Source organism: Carlito syrichta, unplaced genomic scaffold, assembly GCF_000164805.1.
Source record: "Carlito syrichta isolate Samal-C Ts95f unplaced genomic scaffold, Tarsius_syrichta-2.0.1 Scaffold309286, whole genome shotgun sequence".
Taxonomy (NCBI): domain Eukaryota; kingdom Metazoa; phylum Chordata; class Mammalia; order Primates; family Tarsiidae; genus Carlito; species Carlito syrichta.
In genome coordinates, this window is record NW_007253382.1 from 331,862 (window position 1) to 351,350 (window position 19,489).

The following is a 19,489-nucleotide window of genomic DNA, read 5'->3' on the forward strand; positions in this document are numbered from 1 at the left end:
TTGTAGAGACGAGGTCTTGCCATGTTGCCCAGGCCGGTCTCGAACCCCTGAGCTCAGGCAGTCCTCTTGCCTCCATCTCCCAAAGTGCTGGGATTACAGGCTTAAGCCACCGTACCTGGCTATTTTTAATTTTTTTTACAAAGTCTCAATCTGTCATCCAGACTGGAGTGCAGAGGTGTAATTGTAACTCACTGTAACCTCCAACTCCTGGGCACATGTGATACTCCCACTTCAGCCTCCTAAAGCACTGGCATTATAGGCTTGAGCTACTGCACTTGGACTAGACAGTCTTTTATATATCATAATGCTCTTATCACACTAACAAAATTCACAATGATTCCTTAATACCATATAATAGCCAGTCTATATTTAAATTTTTATAATTGTTTTCAGGATATATTTGATCGATTTTTTTTTTTTTTTTTTTTTTTTGAGTCAGAGTCTCACTGTCCCCCAGGCTGGAATACTGTGGCACGCTCATGGCCACCGCAGCCTCGACCTCCTGGGCTCAGGTGATCCTTCGCCTCAGCCTTCCAAGTAGTTGGAACTACAGGTATGTGCCACCACGCCTGGCTAATTTTTTGATTTATTGTAGAGATGAGGTCTTGCCATGTTGCTCAGGCTAGTCTCAAACTCCTGTGCTCAGGCAATCCTGTCACCTCCACCTTCCAAAGTGCTGGGATTACAGGCTTAAGCCACCATGCTGGGCTGATTTTTTTCTTTTTTAATGAATTAGGATTTACAGTTTCCTGCATTGCATTCAGTTTTTTTTTAAGTCTCTTTTAATCTACAAAGCTCACCTCTTTCTCATAACACTGAGTTTTTAAGGAGGTAAGAGTAGTTATCTTACATAACATTCTACATCCTGGATTCATTTGTGTTCTTCTGGTGATGTTTTACATAGTCTATCCCTAATATTCCCTTTAAACTAGATATTAGATCTAGAGGCTTGACTAGATTGTATAAAACAATTTTGGCAAGAATACTTCACACATGATACAGTACATAAATAGATATTTACTAAATGAATCTAGAATGAACCTAGATTGGCAATCCTTATATTTAGATTTTTAAGTTAGGTCTGACCTAGGATATAGCTTGGGAACAAAAACAGTATGGGCTCTTATTAGAAAACCATTTCTACTGGGCGTGGTGGCTCATACCTGTAATCCCAGCACTTTGAGAGACCAAGGCAAGAGGATTGCCTGGACCCAGGGATTCGACCAGTCTGGGCAACTTGGCGAGACCTCATCTCTGCAATAAATCAAAAAATGAGCCAGATGTGGTGGCACTCGCCTTTGGTTCCAACTACTTGGAAGACTGAGGCAGAAGGATCACCTGATCAGCAGGTCAAGGCTGTGGTGGCCATGAGCATGCCACTGCACTCCAGCCTGGGTGACAAGTGAGACTCTGACTTGGAAAAACAAAAGGAAAACCATTTCTGGCTGGATGCAGTGATTCATGCTTGTAATCCTAGCACTTTGGGAGACTAAGTTGCAAGGGTTGCTTGAGGCCAGAGGTTCAAGACAAGCCTGTGCAACATAGCCAGACCCTGTCTCTACAAAAAATAAAAGTAACTGGGCATGGTGGCACATACTTGTAGTTCCAGCTGCAAGGGAAGCTCAGGAGTTAGAGGCTGCAGTACCACTATACTACAGTCTGGGTGACAAAGCAAGACCCTGTCTCTAAAAAATTTTTAAAAAGAAAAGAAAACTGTTTCCTCCTCCTTCAGGCCAAAACTCATCTGGATATCTTTAACTATTCTCTTTCTCTGTTTGCTTTTTTTTTTTTCCCCAGGATCCCAGCTGGCTACTGCTTTGTAGAATTCGCAGATTTGGCCACAGCTGAGAAGTGTTTACATAAAATTAATGGGAAACCCCTGCCAGGAGCCACACCTGTAAGGACACTTAGATACTGATGATGTTGCCATTTTTATTGTAATTGATTACTACCATGTGTTGAATCCCTACTGTATACTTACATCATTGTATTTAATCCTATAACAACCCTGTCCAATAGGCATTGTTATCTTTGACAGCCCAGGAAACTGAAGCTCAGGGAAGTGAAATAACTTGCCCAAGGCAACACAGGTAGTAAGTGGCAGAGCCAGGATTCAAACTGAAGATTGGTTGCCTCCAAAATCCATGCCCTTCCCACTCTGCATCACTGCCTCCATAACGGAAGACTTGAAACTCTAGACCTCTTGCCTGATTGAGAAACTAGGACAGGCTGGCAGCAGTGAGGACACGTTTCAAGAGAGTTACATTCTGCTCTTCCCACAGTTACTTAGCTTACAGCTGCACCAGCTGGCACACCTGGGCTCATAGAACCATGGAGCTGGCGGTGCCCTTAGCCATCATCCGTGCAACCCCCTCATTTTATACAGGAGAGAAAGCTGAGGCTTAGAGAGGGGGAGATGTTTTGGCCAAGGTAATTTATTTCAGTTTTTTTCAAATATTGTTTGACTCTTGAAACACCTTTCTCTGTTTTAGTTTGTTTGTTTTTAAATTTCCAGGCAAAACGTTTTAAACTGAACTATGCCACTTATGGAAAACAACCAGATAACAGGTATGTACCAAGTGATGTCTAGACAGAGGAGATGTGTTACTGTGCCTGTCACCACCAGAAAGGAGAATAGGGAGCCAAGTTTGGGTGCACTTTCTACCCCCTCATTGCACTCCACCAAGGAAGACTCCCTCACTTCCTCGCTGGTGGGCCTTCCCAGTGTGCTTCACGCAAGACCATGTCTTTTTTTTTTCTAACTTGTTGAGACCTCATCTCTACAATAAATTAAAAAAATTCAGCCGGGCGTGGTAGCGCATGCCTGTAATTCCGGCTACTCGGAAGGCTGAGGCGGAAGGATCACCGGAGTCCAGCAGGTCAAGGCTGCGGTAGCCGGGAGCGGCCACTGCACTCCAGTCTGGGCGACAGAGTGAGACTCCAACTCAAAAAAAAAAAAAATCTTTTTTAAAGATGTGGGAAGGCCCACGTCTTTTCTTTCTTTTTCTTTTTCTTTTTTTGAGTTGGAATCTCACTCAGTCACCCAGGCTGGAGTGCAGTGGCATGTTCCCAGCCACCACAGCCTCTACCTGCTGGGCTCAGGCGATCCTTCTGCCTCAGCCTTCTAAGTAGGTGGAGCTACAGGCACGTGCCACCATGCACGGCTAATTTTTTGATTTATTGTAGCAATGAGGTCTCGCAAAGTTGCCCAGGCTGGTCTCGAACCTGTGGGCTCAGGTGATCCTCTCACCTTGGCCTCCCAGAGTGCTGTGAGCCACCGTACCAGCCTCAGCAGTCTTTTCTATATTTGGTACCACCCCTGTTACTCTTGTTAAGATTTTATTCAATGAGAGTTGATCTGTTGTAGCAACATAAATTGGCATTTCGGGTTGCTGTTTTAAAGCTTCAAAACAGGCGGGGAGGCATGGTAGCTCACACTTATAATCCCAGCACTTTGAGAGGCTGAGGTGAGAGGATTGCCTGAGCTCATGGGTTCGAGACCAGCCTAGGCAACATGGCAAGACCTCATCTCTACAATAAATTTAAAAATTAGCTGGACATGGTGGCATGTGCCTGTAGTTCCAGCTACTTGGAAGGGTGAGGTGGAAGGATCGTCTGAGCCCAGCAGGTCGAGGCTGCGGTGACTGTGAGCATGCCACTGCACTCCAGCCTGGGTGACAGAGTGAGATTCTAACTCAAAAAAAAAAAATCAACTGGGCACGGTGGCTCATGCCTGTAATCCCAGGACTTTGGGAGGCTGAGGTGAGAGGATTGCCTTATCCCATGGGTTTGAGACCAGCCTGGGGAACTTGGCGAGACCTCATCTCTACAATAAATCAAAAAGTTGGCCAGGCATGGTGGCATGTGCCTGTAGTTCCAGCTACTTGGAAGGCTGAAGTGGAAGGATCGCCTGAGCCCAGCAGGTCGAGGATGTGGTGGCTATGAGCATGCCACTGCACTCCAGCCTGGGCGACAGAGTGATACTCCAATTCAGAAAGAAAAAAAAAAAAGCTTTAAAACAATGTATCAAAAGCTTTATAAAGGTTTGTACCCATTGACCCGATGATTTTACTTGTCAGGATTTATTCATAGATGTGTGCAAAGATTCGCTTTGAACATGTTGGTTAAAGTATTATGTGTAGTGGAGAAGTTGGGGAAAACCAAATAACCCAGTAGGGAAGTGGTTAAATTATAACCTGTTCATTAATTGGAATGGAATGTATCCATTAATAAGTAACATTGCAGAACACTGACATGTCAGGATGTTAAAAGTTTGAGAATGGGAGAAACAAGACATAAGGAATTGTATCCAATTTTTGTAAATTCTGAAGAAAAGCCTTAGGGGAATAAAGAGACAGGTATATATTAGATCATTAATACATTGAGTGGGTAATTTTATTTTTTTGTGAGCTTTTGTATATTCTGATTTTATACAAGAAATATATATCATACTTGAAATTAGAAAATAATAACAAAGGTTTACTTGTTCATTTACTTGAATAGAATTGATCTCCTTGAACAAGGATTGGCAAATTTGGGCCTGATGTTTATCACCCATGAGCTAGAAGTGGTTTTTATTTTTTGTTTTTTTTTTGTTTTTTTTTTTTAGTTGGAGTCTCACTCTGTCACCCAGGCTGGAGTGCAGTGGCACACCCACGGCCACCCCAGCGTCAACCTACTGGGCTCTGGCAATCCTTCCACCTCAGTCTTCCAGCTAGCTCTAGCTAGCCGGAGCTACAGGCATGTACTACCATGCCCAGCTAATTTTTTTATTTGTTGTAGAGACAAGGTCTCACCATGTTGCCCAGGCTGGTCTCAAACCCCGGAGCTCAGGCAATCCTCTCACCTCGGACTCACAAAGTGCTGGGATTATAGGCTTGAGCCACCACACCCAGCCTTGAAGTGGTTTTTAAGAAAACATGACAGCTGGTCTTGGTGGCTCATGCCTGTAATCCCAGCACTTTGGGAGACAGAAGCAAGAGGACTGCCTGAGCCCAATGGTTAGAGACCAGCCTGGGCAGCTTGGCAAGACCTCGTCTCTACAATAAATAAAAAAAATTAGCTGCGTGTGGTGGCATGTGCCTGTAGTACCAGCTAGTCAGGAGGCTGAGGCAGAAGGATTGTCTGAGCACAGCTAGCAGTGAGCGTGCCACTGCACTCTAGCCTAGGTGACAGAATGGGACTCTGACTCAGAAAAAAAGAAAACATTACAGAGACCATAGGTTCCCAAACAAAACCTAAAATATTTGCTGTCTGACATATGCAGATAAAGTTTGTTGACCTCTGTTCTCAAAGTTTGAGGATTGAGGATTTTATTTTAGGCTTTATTTTTAATTTTATTTTATTATTATTTTTGAGTCATGGTCTCACTCTGTCACCTAAGTTGGATTACAGTGGCACAATCATGGCTCACCACAGCCTTAGCCTCCTGGGCTCAGGTAGTCCTCCTGCCTCAGCCTCCCAAAGTGCTAGGATCACAGGTATGAGCCACTGCTCCTGGCCGATTTAATTTTAGGCTTCAGATTCATAGGAAATAAGGTCTAGTTTTTATTCTCTCTGTCTTTTAACATTTGTATTTAAAATATACTGTGAGCCAGCCCAGCAGCTCACACCTATAATCTCAGCATTTTGAGATGCTGGGGCAAGAGGACTGCTTGAGCCCAGGAATTTGAGACCAGCCTAGGCAACATAGTGAGACCTCATTTCAATAAAAAATTAAAATAAAAAGATTAACTGGGTGTGGTGGCACGCACCTATAGTCCCAGCTACTCAGGAGGCTGAGGCAGAAGGATTACCTGAGCCTAGGAGTTCAAGGCTGTGGTGAGCCATGATCACACCACTGCACTCCAGCCTGAGTGTCAGAGTAAGACCCTGACTCAAAAATAAAATGTGCAACGAATGCAGAATGCCTAGTTTTATCTTTTTAGTGCCTCAGAGATGCATCTTTGACCCCATCCCCTCATCTGCACTCATGTAATACTTGAAGCCAACTTTGTGAAGTAGGTGAGGGATTGGTGGCAGGGACTATTCCAATAAGGCTTCTACCAGAACTGCTGTAATGAAACAAAGTAGAGCCTGGTTAAGTAGACCCATCAGATGCGTTGTTCCTTAAGAAGCCAAGAAGGGGTTTACCTGGAATGTGGGAAGAGCTCTTCAGAACAGAGTTTTTTGTCTTTTATCTCTGAGTCCTGTTTTTCTCTCCTCTCAGCCCTGAATACTCCCTCTTTGTGGGGGACCTGACCCCTGACGTGGACGATGGCATGCTGTATGAATTCTTCGTCAAAGTCTATCCCTCCTGTCGAGGAGGCAAAGTGGTTTTGGACCAGACAGGCATGTCTAAGTAAGACCGTATGCATTATCGATGCCTACTCTGGGAGTTTCATCCTGCTCTTCTGGGTGGAGATGTTTTAGAGAGACCATGTAGCCTGGTGGTTAAGAGCGCAGCTAAACTGCCTTGTATGAACCCCAACTCTGGTACTATTTAGGATAATACAGTGGACAAGTTACTGAGCCTTTCTGACCCTTCAGCCCCATCTATAAAATGGGGCTGGTTAATAGCAGCTGCTAATGGGATTGATGTAGGATTAAAAGATATAAATAAGTCTCAACCAAAATGCTTTATAGATGTTGGCTATTTTGTTTGTTATTGCTACTGAACCTTTTTTAAGTTAATTAATTTTTTTTTATTTTTTAGAGATGAGGTCTTGCTATGTTGCCTAGGATGGTCTCAAACTCCTGGGCTCAAGTAATCCTCCTCCCTTGATCTCCCAAAGTGCTGGGATTACAGGTGTAAGTCAGCACGCCCCAACCTTTTTTTGGGGGGCGGGGGGAGCCTATTGGTATAGTTAGAAGTTTTCCACTTCAAAAATGGAAAAACCTCAAGAAAAGCTTTTTTTTTTTTTTTTGAGTTGGAGTCTCACTCCGTCGCCCAGGCAGGAGTACAGTGCAGTGGCACACTCACGGCCACTGCAGCCTTGAACTGCTAGGCTCCGGCGATCCTTCTGCCTCAGCCTTCCAAGTATCTGGAACTACAGGCACACAAAACCATTCCTGGCTGATTTTTTTTATTTATTGTAGAGATGATGTCTCACCAAATTGCCCAGACTGGTCTCAAACCTGTAGGCTTAGATAATAATGGCTCACTGCAGCCTCAAATTCCTAGGCTCAAACAGTTCTACCATCTCTGCCTTCTCAGTAGCTGGTACTATAGGCCCGTGCTACCATGCCCATGCTTGGCTCGTTTTTAGAGAGAGAGTCTGGCTATATTGCCCAGACTGGTCTCCAACTCCTCAACTTAAGCAATCCTCCTACCTCAGCCTCCTGAGTAGCTGGAATTACAACTGTGAGCCACCATGCCCTGCCTGGGCAGGTTATTAGACCTCTCTTAACTTTAAATACCTCTTCAACAAAATGTAGATACCACCTTCATGATAGTTAGACAGGTTGATCCTGAGAAAATACTCAGCACAATGCCTGAGAAACAAGTGTTTATTAAATGTTAGCTAGCAGTAATTTAGCCCCCAGCTAGAATATGAGCTTAGGAAAGCAGGCACCTTGTCTGTTTGTGATTGCTACATCAGGTGCCTAGAACAACAGTGTCTGGCATACAGGCACATTCTGTAACTATTTGCTAAATGAACTTTTTCAACTGTTAATACTACCTCTACTACCATAATGATGAGGGTAATGATAGTAGTTGTTTTTCAGTAGATTGTTGTGGATGCTCTGGTTAGGGAAGGACCCTATGGATGATGGTGTTGAGGAAAATGGTAAACAGAAAGTGGAAATTTCTACAGATCTCATGGTCATCCTGGGCTTGAATCCTGACACTACCTTGTGGACACCTTCCCTGATGAGGCTGCCATCCCTTCCTCTAGTTTGATGAACTGTCTCTCTCCTCTTAGCCCATTTCCTTTCTTACTCTTTCTTCTTTTCCATTCCTCCATTCTTAGACTTCTATCACATTTGTGATCTAAATAGTATGTTGTTATTTTTTTCCTGCAGGGGTTATGGTTTTGTGAAATTCACAGATGAATTGGAGCAGAAGCGAGCCCTGACGGAGTGCCAGGGGGCAGTAGGATTGGGGTCCAAACCTGTGCGACTGAGCGTGGCAATCCCTAAAGCGTGAGTCCTGCAGGGGTGTTAGATGGCCTCAGACTCCACCCTGAACATTCTTCATCCATTTGCTGAAAATCAGGGCATCCACATGATGGTGCGAGACTGCAGGGGGATTCAGTTCAAGCCACAAGTACTGAAAACCTGCTGTTTGCCAGGCTGTGTGCTGCATATTACAGATGAATTAGCTTAACCCGCCCCTCTAGAAGCTCGTAGTTTGCGATAGAGCTATGATTGGGAGAGGCAGTACATTTAGGCGATGCTTGTGGCAACATTGGAAAAGCTATTTGGCTATACATATGTGATGTCCCTGCTCATTACCCAGTAGTGCCACTGTTGGGAACTTATCCATAGAATTAATAAGGATTAGGCCAGACACAGTGGCGCACGCCTGTAATCCCAGCACTCTGGGAGGCTGAGGCAGAAGAATAGCTTGAGCCCAGGAGTTCAAGATCAGCCTGGAAAATACACCGAAACCTTGTCTCCACAAAAATAAAAAAAATAAAGAATTAGCCAGGCATGGTGGTACACACCTGTAGTTCCAGCTAGTTGAGAGACTGAGGCAGAAGGATCGCCTGAGCTCAGAAGGTCAAGGCTGCAGTGAGCTGTGATCATGTCACTGCACTCCAACCTGGACAACAACAGTGAGACTCTGACTCAAATAAATAAGCAAAACAAATATTTACCAAAAGGAAAAAAAAATTTACCCTTATTTATATTAAAGAAGCCTACAACCTTCCTGTGAATATTCCTTGCTGCTGAAATGGGTAAGATTTAATGTTCCACACAATCTATAGAACATTTTATGCATCACTATTACACCTGTCATGCTAGGTACAAAAACCTTCTTCCTTACGACTCCAAGCATGTTTCTCCTGCAGATGCAAGACAGCTTTTCTCTGAATAGCATCTTTTATTCTGTAGCCAAATTAATAATTCTCAACTGGGGGTGATTTTGCCCCCCAGGAGACCTGGGCAGTATCTGGAGCTGTTTTGGTTATCTCAACTGAGGATGTGCTTTTGGCATCTAATGTGTAGCAGCCAGAGATACTGCTAAACATCCTGCCATGTATAGGACAGCCCCCACAACAAGGAATTGTGTGACAATCCACCGCACCATGTCAGTGGTATCAAGGCTGAGAAACTACACCAAAAGTACAAGAATAGCTGAACTCTTAGGGTTGAGCTTTCGATGCTCTTTTTTTTTGAGTTGGAGTCTCATTCTGTCGCCCAGGCTGGAGGACAGTGGCATACTCACAGCCACCCCAGCGTTGACCTGCTGGGCTCCGGCGATCCTTCCCCCACAGCCTTCCAAGGAGCCAGAACTTCAGGTGCACACTACCACGCCTGACTAATTTTTAAAATTTACTAAGAGATGAGGGCTTGCCAAGTGGCCTGGGCTGGTCTTGAACCCGTGGACTCAGGCAATCCACTCACCTCGGCCTCCCAAAGTGCTGAGATTACAGGCTGAGCTACCGAGCCCAGCCAAATAATGATATATTTATTTATTGCATCGGGATGTTGTGAGGATTAAATGAACTAGTCTGCAAAAACTCTTAGGATAGCCTCTGGCCACATAGGCAGTGTTCTGGAAATGTTGACCTGCAGTTGTTTATTTATTTACTTACTTATTTTTGAGAAAATAGGATTTATTAAGAAGACAGAAAAACTTTCAAGCAGAGGGGGGCCTGAAAGAGGGTTGTCGTGTTTATTTTTGTTTCTTCATTTAAGGAGCCGTGTAAAGCCAGTGGAATATAGTCAGATGTACAGTTACAGCTACAACCAGTATTACCAGCAGTACCAGAACTACTATGCCCAGTGGGGCTATGACCAGAACACAGGCAGCTACAGCTACAGCTACCCCCAGTATGGCTATACCCAGAGCACCATGCAGGTACTGTGACGTGGCAGGTCTGACCCTCTTGGGTTATGTCTCTCCTCTAGAAATGGGTCATTTTTCCAGGATGGGATTGGCAAGGATGGGGGCTTGGGCTTCAGAAAAATGGGAAAGCTGAAGGAACCTAGGGCCCCTTGTTAAAAATAAGCCCTTGTCCTGCAGTGGCCATGAGTGTGCCACTGTACTCCAACCTTGGTGACAGAATGAGACTCCGACTCAAAAAAAAAGAATAAGCCATCATGGTCATGGGCCAAGATTTCACCATGCGGCTCACCCACCCTTCTGCTCTCTTGGCAGACATATGAAGAAGTTGGAGATGATGCGTTGGAAGGTAAGGAATTGTTCATTCATTCATTCCTCTGTCAACCATTATAAAGTGATTGCTTTGTGGCTGGCACTGTGCCCTCAGCCAGATGCTGAAGGAAGGCAAGGTAAATTCTGCTCTGGAAGAACTTAATTTACATTCTAGTGAGAGAGCCAGATGCATGCATAATTACAGATTATGTGTCACAGATATGAGTGCAGATCCCAGAGAGCCTGGGATGAGCAACTCCCAGGGAAGCCCATCACTCCCAGGATACGTGGCATTCTACCCAAATGTGGGTCTCTAATAACAATACTGTTACCTTGGCCAGATGTAGTGGCTCATGCTTGTAATCCCAGCACTTTGGGGGCTGAAGCAGAAGGATTGCTTGAGATTGGCCTAGGCAACACAGCAAGACCTGGTCTCAACAAAATAATTTTAAAATTAGCCAGGTAGGCTGAGTGTGGTGGCTTAGCCTGTAATCCCAGCACTTTGGGAGGCCAAGGCAAGAGGATTGCCTGAGCCTGGAGGTTCGAGACCAACCTGGGCAACTTGGTGAGACCTCATCTCTACAGTAAATCACAAAATTAGCTGGGTGTGGTGGCATATGTCTATAATTCCAGCTACTTGAAAGGCTGGGGTGGTGGCCGGGCTTGGTGGCTCAGCCTGTAATCTCACGCTTTGGGAGGCTGAGGTGAGTGGACTGCCTGAGCCCGCGGGTTCAAGACCCGCCTGGGCAACTTGGCCTGAACTCATCTCTACAATAAACCAAAAAGTAGCCGGGTGTAGTAGCACGCACCTGTAGTTCCAGCTACTTGGAAGGCTGAGGCGGAAGGATCGCCAGAATCCAGCAGGCTGAGGCGGCGGTGGCTGGGTGCGTGCCACTGCCCTCCAGTCTGAGCGACAGAGTGAGACTCCAACTCAAAAAAAAAAAAAGAAAGAAAGGCTGAGGTGGAAGGATTGCCTGAGCCCAGCAGTCGAGGTTGCGATGGTCGAGAGCATGCCACTGCACTCCAGCCTGGGCGACAGAGTAAGACTCTGACTCAATAAGTAAATTAATTGATTAATTAATTTAATTAAAAATAGAAAAATAAGCCGGGCTCGGTGGCTCAGCCTGTAATCCCGCACCTTTGGGAGGCTGAGATGAGTGGATTGCCTGAGCCTGTGGGTTCGAGACCCGCCTGGGCAACTTGGTGAGACCTCATCTCTACAATAAATCAAAAAATTAGCCAGGCGTGGTACGGGCACCTGTAGTTCCAGCTACTTGGAAGGCTAAGACGGAAGGATCGCTGGAGCCCAGCAGGTTGAGGCTGTGGTGGCCGGGAGCGGCCACTGCACTCCAGTCTGGGTGACAGAGTGAGACTCCAACTCAAAAAACAAAAAAATAGAAAAATAAATAGTATGATTACCTTGTGTTTGTTTCAGTTTATAAAATTCACTTTTTAAATTTTATTTTTATTTTCTTTTTAATTTTTTTATTTTTAAAGATGTGGAGTACAATTCAAGGTTAGGTATACAATTTTTCATTATGCAGGTACTCTTGTTGATGAGCTGTGCCTCCCCACACCAGCAGTTTCCCACTACTGCCAATGAGTGAGCCACGCACCTGGGTTATTTTGTATTTCATGTTTTACTTTTTTCTGTCCTTTAGTATATTTTAAGTTACATGTTTTTTGCTGGGCATATGGCTCATTCCTGTAATCCCAGTGCTTTCAGAGGCCAAGATGGGAGGATGGCTTGAGCCCAGGAATTTGAGACCAGCCTGGGCAACACAGTAAAAAACTATCTCTACAAAAAATAAAAAACGTAGCCAGGCATGTAGTTTGCAATGTAGTCCCAGCTACTTGGGAGACTAAGGTAAAAGGATCACTTGAGCTCAGAGGTTTGAGACTGCGGTGAGCTATGATCATGCCACTGCACTCTGGGCAGCAGAGTGAGACACTGCCTCTAAATGATAAATAAGGCTGACCTGGGGGGCTCAAGCCTGTAATCCCAGGACTATGGGAGGCTGAGGTAAGAGAGTTGCCTGAGTCCAGGGGTTCAAGACAAACCTGGGCAACTTGATGAGACCTCGTCTCTACAAAAAAATTTTAAAAATTAGCCGGGCATGGTAACCCGTGCCTGTAGTTCCAGCTACTTGGAAGGCTGAGATGAAAGGATCACCTGAGCCTAGCAGGTTGAGGCTGTGGTGGCCATGAGCATGCCACTGCACTCCAGCCTGGGTGACAGAGTGAGACTCCAACACAAAATAAATGAATAAATAACCTGTTCACATGATTTTCAATGAATAGAACTGAAAATATGGAAAATACTCCTGGGCTTAAGCGATCCACTTGCCTGAACCTTAGTAAGTGCTGGCCTTACAGACACAAGCCACTGTACCCAGACTCAAATGAGATATTAATAGTTCTTTTTTTTTTAATAGTTCTTAAAACATTCCCTTAGGTTTTAGAAAATTAGGAAAAACAACTTTTTTTTTTTAGTCAAAGTCTCACTGTGTCACCCAGGCTGGAGTGTAGTGGCACTCTCATGGCCACCGCAGGCTCATGAGCCACTGCTCCTGGCCTAACATTGTTTTATTTTTGTTGGCTGAATAGTATTTTATAGTGTATATATACCACATATGCATTATTCACTGATCAGTGGATGGGCATTTAGGTTGATTCCACATCTTTGCAATTGTGAATTGTTCTTTGATGAACATGCCAGTACAGGTGTCATTTTTTTTTTTTTTAATTTTTACATTGACCTCCCAACTAAAATTTTCTTTTTTTTTTTTTTTTGAGTTGGAGTCTCACTCTGTCGCCCAGACTGGAGTGCAGTGACCGCAGCCTCGACCTGCTGGGCTCTGGTGATCCTTCCATCTCAGCCTTCCAAGTAGCTGGAACTACAGGCACGCGCTACCACACCCTGCTAATTTTTTATTTATTGAGGTCTCGCCAAGTTGCCCGGGCAGGTCTTGAACCCATGGACTCAGGCAATCCACTCACCTCGGCCTCCCAAAGGCGCGAGATTACAGGCTGAGCCACCGAGCCCGGCTCCAACTAAATTTTTTATTTTTTGTTGTGATGAGGTCTTGCTTTGTTGTATAGCCTGGTCTCAAACTCCTGGCTCAAGCAATCCTTCTTACCTCGGCTTCCCAAAGTGCTGGGATTATAGGCATGAGCCACCACACCTGGTCTGTGATACTTTTTTTTTTTTTTGAGTCAGAGTCTCACTCTGTTGCAAAGGCTGGAGTGCAGTGGCATGCTCACAGCCACCGCAGCCTCAACCTGCTGGGCTCAGATGATCCTTCTGCCTCAGGTTTCCAAGTAGCTGGAACTGCAGGCACACGCTACCATAAATTTTTTTATTTATTGTAGAGATGAGGTCTCACCATGTTGCCCAGGCTGGTCTGGAACCCGTGAGCTTAGGCAATCCACTCACCTCGGCATCCCAAAGTGCTAAGATGATAGGTGTGAGACATTGCGCCCAGCTGATATTCTTTTTAAAGAATCATTTACTAGCCGGGCATGGTGACGTGAGTCTGTAGTTCCAGCTGAGGTGGAAGGATTGCCAGAACCCAGCAGGTTGAGGCTGTGGTGGCCGTGTACTCCAGCCTGGGCAATAGGAGTGAGACTCCAACTAAAAAATAAATAAAAATTAGAAAAAAATAAAGAGTCATTTACTTGTGCTATTTTTTTTTTTTTTTTTTGAGTTGGAATCTTACTCTGTCGCCCAGGCTGGAGTGCAGTAGCACACTCCCGGTTACTACAACCTTGACCTGCTGGGCTCCAATGATCCTTCTGCCTCAGCCTTCCGAGTAGCCAGAACTACAGGCGCGTGCTACCATGCCTGGCTAATTTTTTTTATTTATTGTAGAGATGAGGTCTCGCCAAGTTGCCCAGGTGGGTCTCGAACCCACGGGCTCAGTCAATCCAGTCGCCTTGGTCTCCCAAAGTGCTGGGATTACAAATTGAACCACCGAGCCCAGCCACTTGTGCTATTTTTAATATTTTTTTTTTTCCAGTTGGAGTCTTACTCTGTCACCCAGGCTGGAGTGCAGTGGCATGCTCACAGCCACCGCAGCCTTGACCTGCTGAACTCAGGCAATACTTCCACCTCAGCCTTCCAAGTAGCTAGAACTACAGATGCATGCCACCATGCCTGGCTAGTTTTGCCCAGGCTGGTCTCAAACTCCCAGGTTCAGGCAGTTCTCTCACCTGAGCCTCCCAAATTGCTGAGATTACAGGCTGAGCCACTACACCCGGATTTTTTATTTTTTTTGAGTCAGAGTCTCACTCTGTCAGCAAGGTTGGTGGGCAGTGACACACTCACAGCCACCATAGCCTCAACCTGCTAGGCTCAGGCAATTCTTCCACTTAAGCCTTCCAAGGCTGGAACCACAGGTGTGGGCCATCACATCTGACTAATTTTTTTTTTTTTAATTGTAGTGATGAGGTCTTGCCAAGTTGCCCGGCTGGTCTGGAATCCATAGGTAGGCTCAAGCAATTCTCTCCCCTGGGCCTCCCAAAGTGCTGGAATTATAGGTATGAGCTGCCACACCCAGCCTTACTTTTTTGTTTGTTTGTTTGCTAGTTTATTGTAGAGAGGAGATGGTGCCAGTTTTCCCAGGCTGGTCTCAAACCCATGGACTCAGGCAATCCTCTCTTCTCTGCCTCCCAAAGTGCTAGGATTGCAGATGTGAGCTACCACACCTGGTTAGGAAAAACAATTTTAAAAAATTTTTATTTTATTTATGTATGTATTTATTTATTTTTAAATTAGAGTCTTACTCTGTTGCCCAGGCTGGAGTGCAGTGGCATGCTCATACCACTGCAGTCTTGGCATGCTGGACTCAAACAATCCTGCCTCAGCCTTTGAGTAACTGGAACTACAGGCACACATCACCATGCCTGTCCAATTTTTTTGATTATTGTAGAGACGAGGTCTCACCATGTTGCCTAGGCAGGTCTTGAACCCATGAGTTCTAGGAATCCTCTTGCCTTCACCTCCCAAAGTGCTGGGATTATGGGCGTGAGCTATCATGCCCAACCAGACATTGATTTCTAAGTAAGGAAAAAATTTGCTTAAGGTACAGAAGGACTCAGAGCATTAAATTAGTCTATTTTGAGGATTATTCTTCAAGAGAAAGTCATAGAAAAAATTATGTTCTGTCAGCAAAATGTCCTTTAAAAGACACAGTTTGCCAGGTACAAGGCAGTGCTCATACATACAAATGGTATGTTTAAAGTAAATAATTTGAGCCGGGTTCAGTGGCTCAGTCTGTAATCCTGCACTTTGGGAAGCTGAGGTGAGTGGATTGCCTGAGCCCGCGGGTTCAAGACCCGCCTGGGCAACTTGGCGAGACCTCATCTCTACAATAAATCAAAAATTAGCTGGGCATGGTAGCATGCACCTGTGGTTCCAGCTACTTGGAAGGCTGAGGCGGAAGGATTGCCAGAGCCCAGCAGGTCGAGGCTGCAGTGGCCAGGAGCGTGCCACTGCACTCTAGTCTGGGCGACAAAGTGAGACTCCAACTCAAAAAATAAAATAAAATAATGAATAAATAAATAAATAATTTGGCCACTGCCTTGTTAAGCTATGGTGTGGCCATGTGCTCTTTGAGCTATGGCCAGGCCATGTTTCCTAGCTTTGGCCCTCTCCCCTACCTTGGGGAGGCGAATCACCTCTTTCTCTTTCCTCTAATTTACTTTCTAAATAAACTGTATTTTCTAATCTTAAATAAACAAATAAAATAACAAGAAACACAAATGGCCTGTAAAACCACAAGAAGAAAAATGTCAGCCGGGCTCGGTGGCTCAGCCTGTAATCCCATGCTTTGGGAGGCTGAGGTGAGTGGATTGCCTGAGCCCGTGGGTTCGAGACCTGCCTGAGCAACTTGGCAAGACCTCATCTCTACAATAAATCAAAAAAAAATTAGCCGGGTGTCGTAGCGCGCGCTTATAGTTCCAGCTACTTGGAAGGCTGAGGCGTAAGGATTGCCGGAGCCCAGCAGGTCGAGGTTGCGGTGGCCGGGAGCGGCCACTGCACTCCAGTCTGGGCAACAGAGTGAGACTCCAACTAAAAAAAAAAAAGAAAGAAAGAAAAGAAAAAAAGTCAGTAATCCCACCACTTCTGGAGGCGGTAGTGAGTGGATTGCCTGAGTCCAGGGGTTTGCGACCAGCCTGGGAAACTTGGTGAGACATCGTATGTACAATAAATCCATAAATAAATAATCCAGTGCCAGGCTCGGTGACTCAAGCCTATAATCCCAGCACTTTGGGAGGCCGAGGCAAGAGGATTGTCTGAGCTCAGGGGTTTGAGACCAGCCTGGGCAATTTGGTGAGACCTTGTCTTTACAGTAAAAAATAAGCTGGGTGTGGTAGTGTGTGCCTGTAGTTCCAACTACATGGAAAGCTGAGGCAGAAGGATCGCCTGAGCAGGTCAAGGCTGTTGGTGGCCATGAGCGTGCCACCAAACTCCATCCTGAGTGACAGAGTGAGGCTCCGACTCAAAAAAAAAAAAAAAAAAGAATCCTCGACTTTATGCAGTTACCATTGCATTATATTACTTCCCATTTGAACCTAATGACTACCCAGTGAACTGGGTGCAATATAGATTGTTTCCCTCCTTCAACTGTTCATTGTTTCCCTCCTTCAACTGTTCCTTGCCTTCAGTAGATCGTCCTCAGAGTAAGGCAGGATGCTTTATTGTCTGGCCTTGACTAAGCCCTCACTAATCTGTTGCTGTAAGCTGTTATCTATACAGAATGGAGTAACCAGACAGATTTCTTAGTGGTCTGCCTTTTTACAGATTCTATCTGGAACCTCTGTAAATGCTCAGAACTTAAATCTTATATTTAGATCAAAATTACAAGAGAAAGATCTCTCTGGTTGTACTTATGTAAAAAGATTCAGCACTGACTGGTTTTGAAAGAGAAGTAAGCAGGGCTCGGTGGTTGAACCTATAATCCTAGCACTTTGGGAGGTCAAGGCGAGTGGATTGCCTGTGCCTGCGGGTTCAAGACCAGCCTGGGCAACTTGGTGAGACCTCGTCTCTACAATAAATAAATAAAAATTAGCCAGGCATATTAGCATGTACCTATAATTCCGGCTACTTGGAAGGCTGAGGTGGAAGGATCACCAGAGCCCAGCAGATTGATGCTAGTGGCTGTGAGCGTGCCACTGCACTCCAGCCTCCAACTCAAAAAAAAAAAAAAAAGTGAAGTAGACCCTTGAGGATAGAAGAAAGCGGGAAATAATTTACACAAGAAACACAAATGGCCTGTAAATCGCAAGAAGAAAAAAGTTTAAACATACCATTTGTGTTAGGGGTCTTCAGAGAAACAAAAGATATGTGTATATGTTAACAGATTTATTTTAAGGAATTGAGTCATACAATTATGAGGTCTGGCATGTCTGAAATTTGTATGGCAGGTGGGCAGGCTAAAAGCCCAGACAGTAGTTGATGCAGTCATGAGCCTGGCATGTACAAGTTAGTAAGGCTGGCTACCTAAAGACTCGGGTAGGATTTCTGTTAGTCTCCAGGCAGAATTCCTTCTTCGAGAAAATCTCCTTTATTTAAAGTAAGCCAGGCCAGGCACAGTGGCTCTCGCCTGTAATCCCAGCACTTTGGGAGGCTGAGGTGAGAGGATTGCCTGAGTCCACAGGTTTGAGACCAACCTAGGCAACTTGATATGACTTCATCTCTACAATAAATCAAAAAATTAGCCAGGCATGGTGGCGCATGCCTATTATTCCAGCTACTTGGAAGGCTGAGGTGGAAGGATCACCTGAGCCCAGCAGGCCAAGGCTGCAGTGGCTGTGAGCGTGCCACTGCATTCTAGCCTGGGCGACAGAATGAGACTCCAACTCAAAAAATTAAAAAATAAAGTAGAAGCCAGGCTCGGTGACTCAGCCTGTAATCCCACACCTTTGGGAGGCTGAGGTGAGTGGATTGCCTGAGCCCGCAGGTTCGAGACCCGCCTGGGCAACTTGGCAAGACCTCATCTATACACTAAATCAAAAAATTAGCTGGGCATGGTAGTGCGTGCCTGTAGTTCCAGCTACTTGGAAAGCTGAAGCGGAAGGATCACCGGAGCCCAGCGGGTCGAGGCTGCAGTGGCCGGGAGTGGCCACTGCACTCCAGTCTGGGCGACAGAGTGAGACTCCAACTCAAAAAAATAAAAAAATAAAGTAGGTCGGGTGCAGTGGCTCATGCATATAATCCCAGCACTTTGGGAGGCTGAGATAAAAGGATTGCCTGAGCTCACGGGTTTGAGACCGGCCTGGGCTACTTGGCAAGACCTCATCTCTAAAAAATAAATAAATAAATAAGCTGATTACAGGTGTTAATTATATCTTCAAACTATCTTCACAGCAACATTTAAACTGATGTTTGACCAAACAACTAGTACCATCAGCCTAAGTTGAAACATAAGAAAATTTTTTTTACAAATACATCTTTTACTTATATAAGCACATAAAATTTAACCATCACAGTGTTTCTGTAAAAAAGTTAATTTAAGCTGGGCTCGGTGGCTCAGCCTGTAATCCCGCGCCTTGGGAGGCTGAGGTGAGTGGATTGCCTAAGCCCATGGGTTCAAGACCCACCTGGCGAGACCTCGTCTCTACAATAAATCAAAAAAAAAAAAATTAGCCAGCATGGTAGCGCGCGCCTGTAGTTCCAGCTACTTGGAAGGCTGAGGTGGAAGGATTGCCAGAGTCCAGCAGGTCGAGGCTGCGGTGGCTGGGAGCAGCCACTGCACTCCAGTCTGGGCGACAGAGTGAGACTCCAACTCAAAAAAAAAAAAAGTTAATTTATATCTTCTGAATCATTATTCTTGAAAGATTTTTATCCACAAATGACATTCATCAGTACAGATAAATATCCAGTAATGGAGGATTTATTAAGTAATGATAATTTGTTAAATAATGATAATAGAGCAACTCTCTTTCGGGTCCCCTTCCACTGTGGGAGCTTTTCTGTCTTCTTAATAAACTCCTGCTTTCTCACCAAAAATAAATAAATAAATAATGATAATGGTGGCCATTTTTTTAAAATCATGTTTTTTTCATACAAATCTGACATAGGAAAATGTTCTCAACGAGAAATAACCAAATATAAAACACGATCTAGTATAAGATCACAGTTAGGTTTTTAGTTTAATTTTGAAATATAATCTACAAAAC

At 44.9% G+C, this 19,489-nt stretch overlaps 1 protein-coding gene across 1 annotated transcript in view; it reads left to right on the top strand.

Moving 5' to 3' along the window:
* TRNAU1AP (tRNA selenocysteine 1 associated protein 1) overlaps window positions 1–19,489 on the top strand; it is a 33,048-nt gene that overhangs the window by 7,514 nt on the left and 6,045 nt on the right. The window contains exons 3-8 of the mRNA XM_008067100.2: window positions 1,798–1,897; window positions 2,516–2,568; window positions 6,209–6,340; window positions 8,005–8,124; window positions 9,847–10,009; window positions 10,310–10,343. Of these exons, the coding sequence (XP_008065291.2) occupies window positions 1,798–1,897; window positions 2,516–2,568; window positions 6,209–6,340; window positions 8,005–8,124; window positions 9,847–10,009; window positions 10,310–10,343 (602 nt within the window). The remainder of the gene's footprint in view (window positions 1–1,797; window positions 1,898–2,515; window positions 2,569–6,208; window positions 6,341–8,004; window positions 8,125–9,846; window positions 10,010–10,309; window positions 10,344–19,489) is intronic.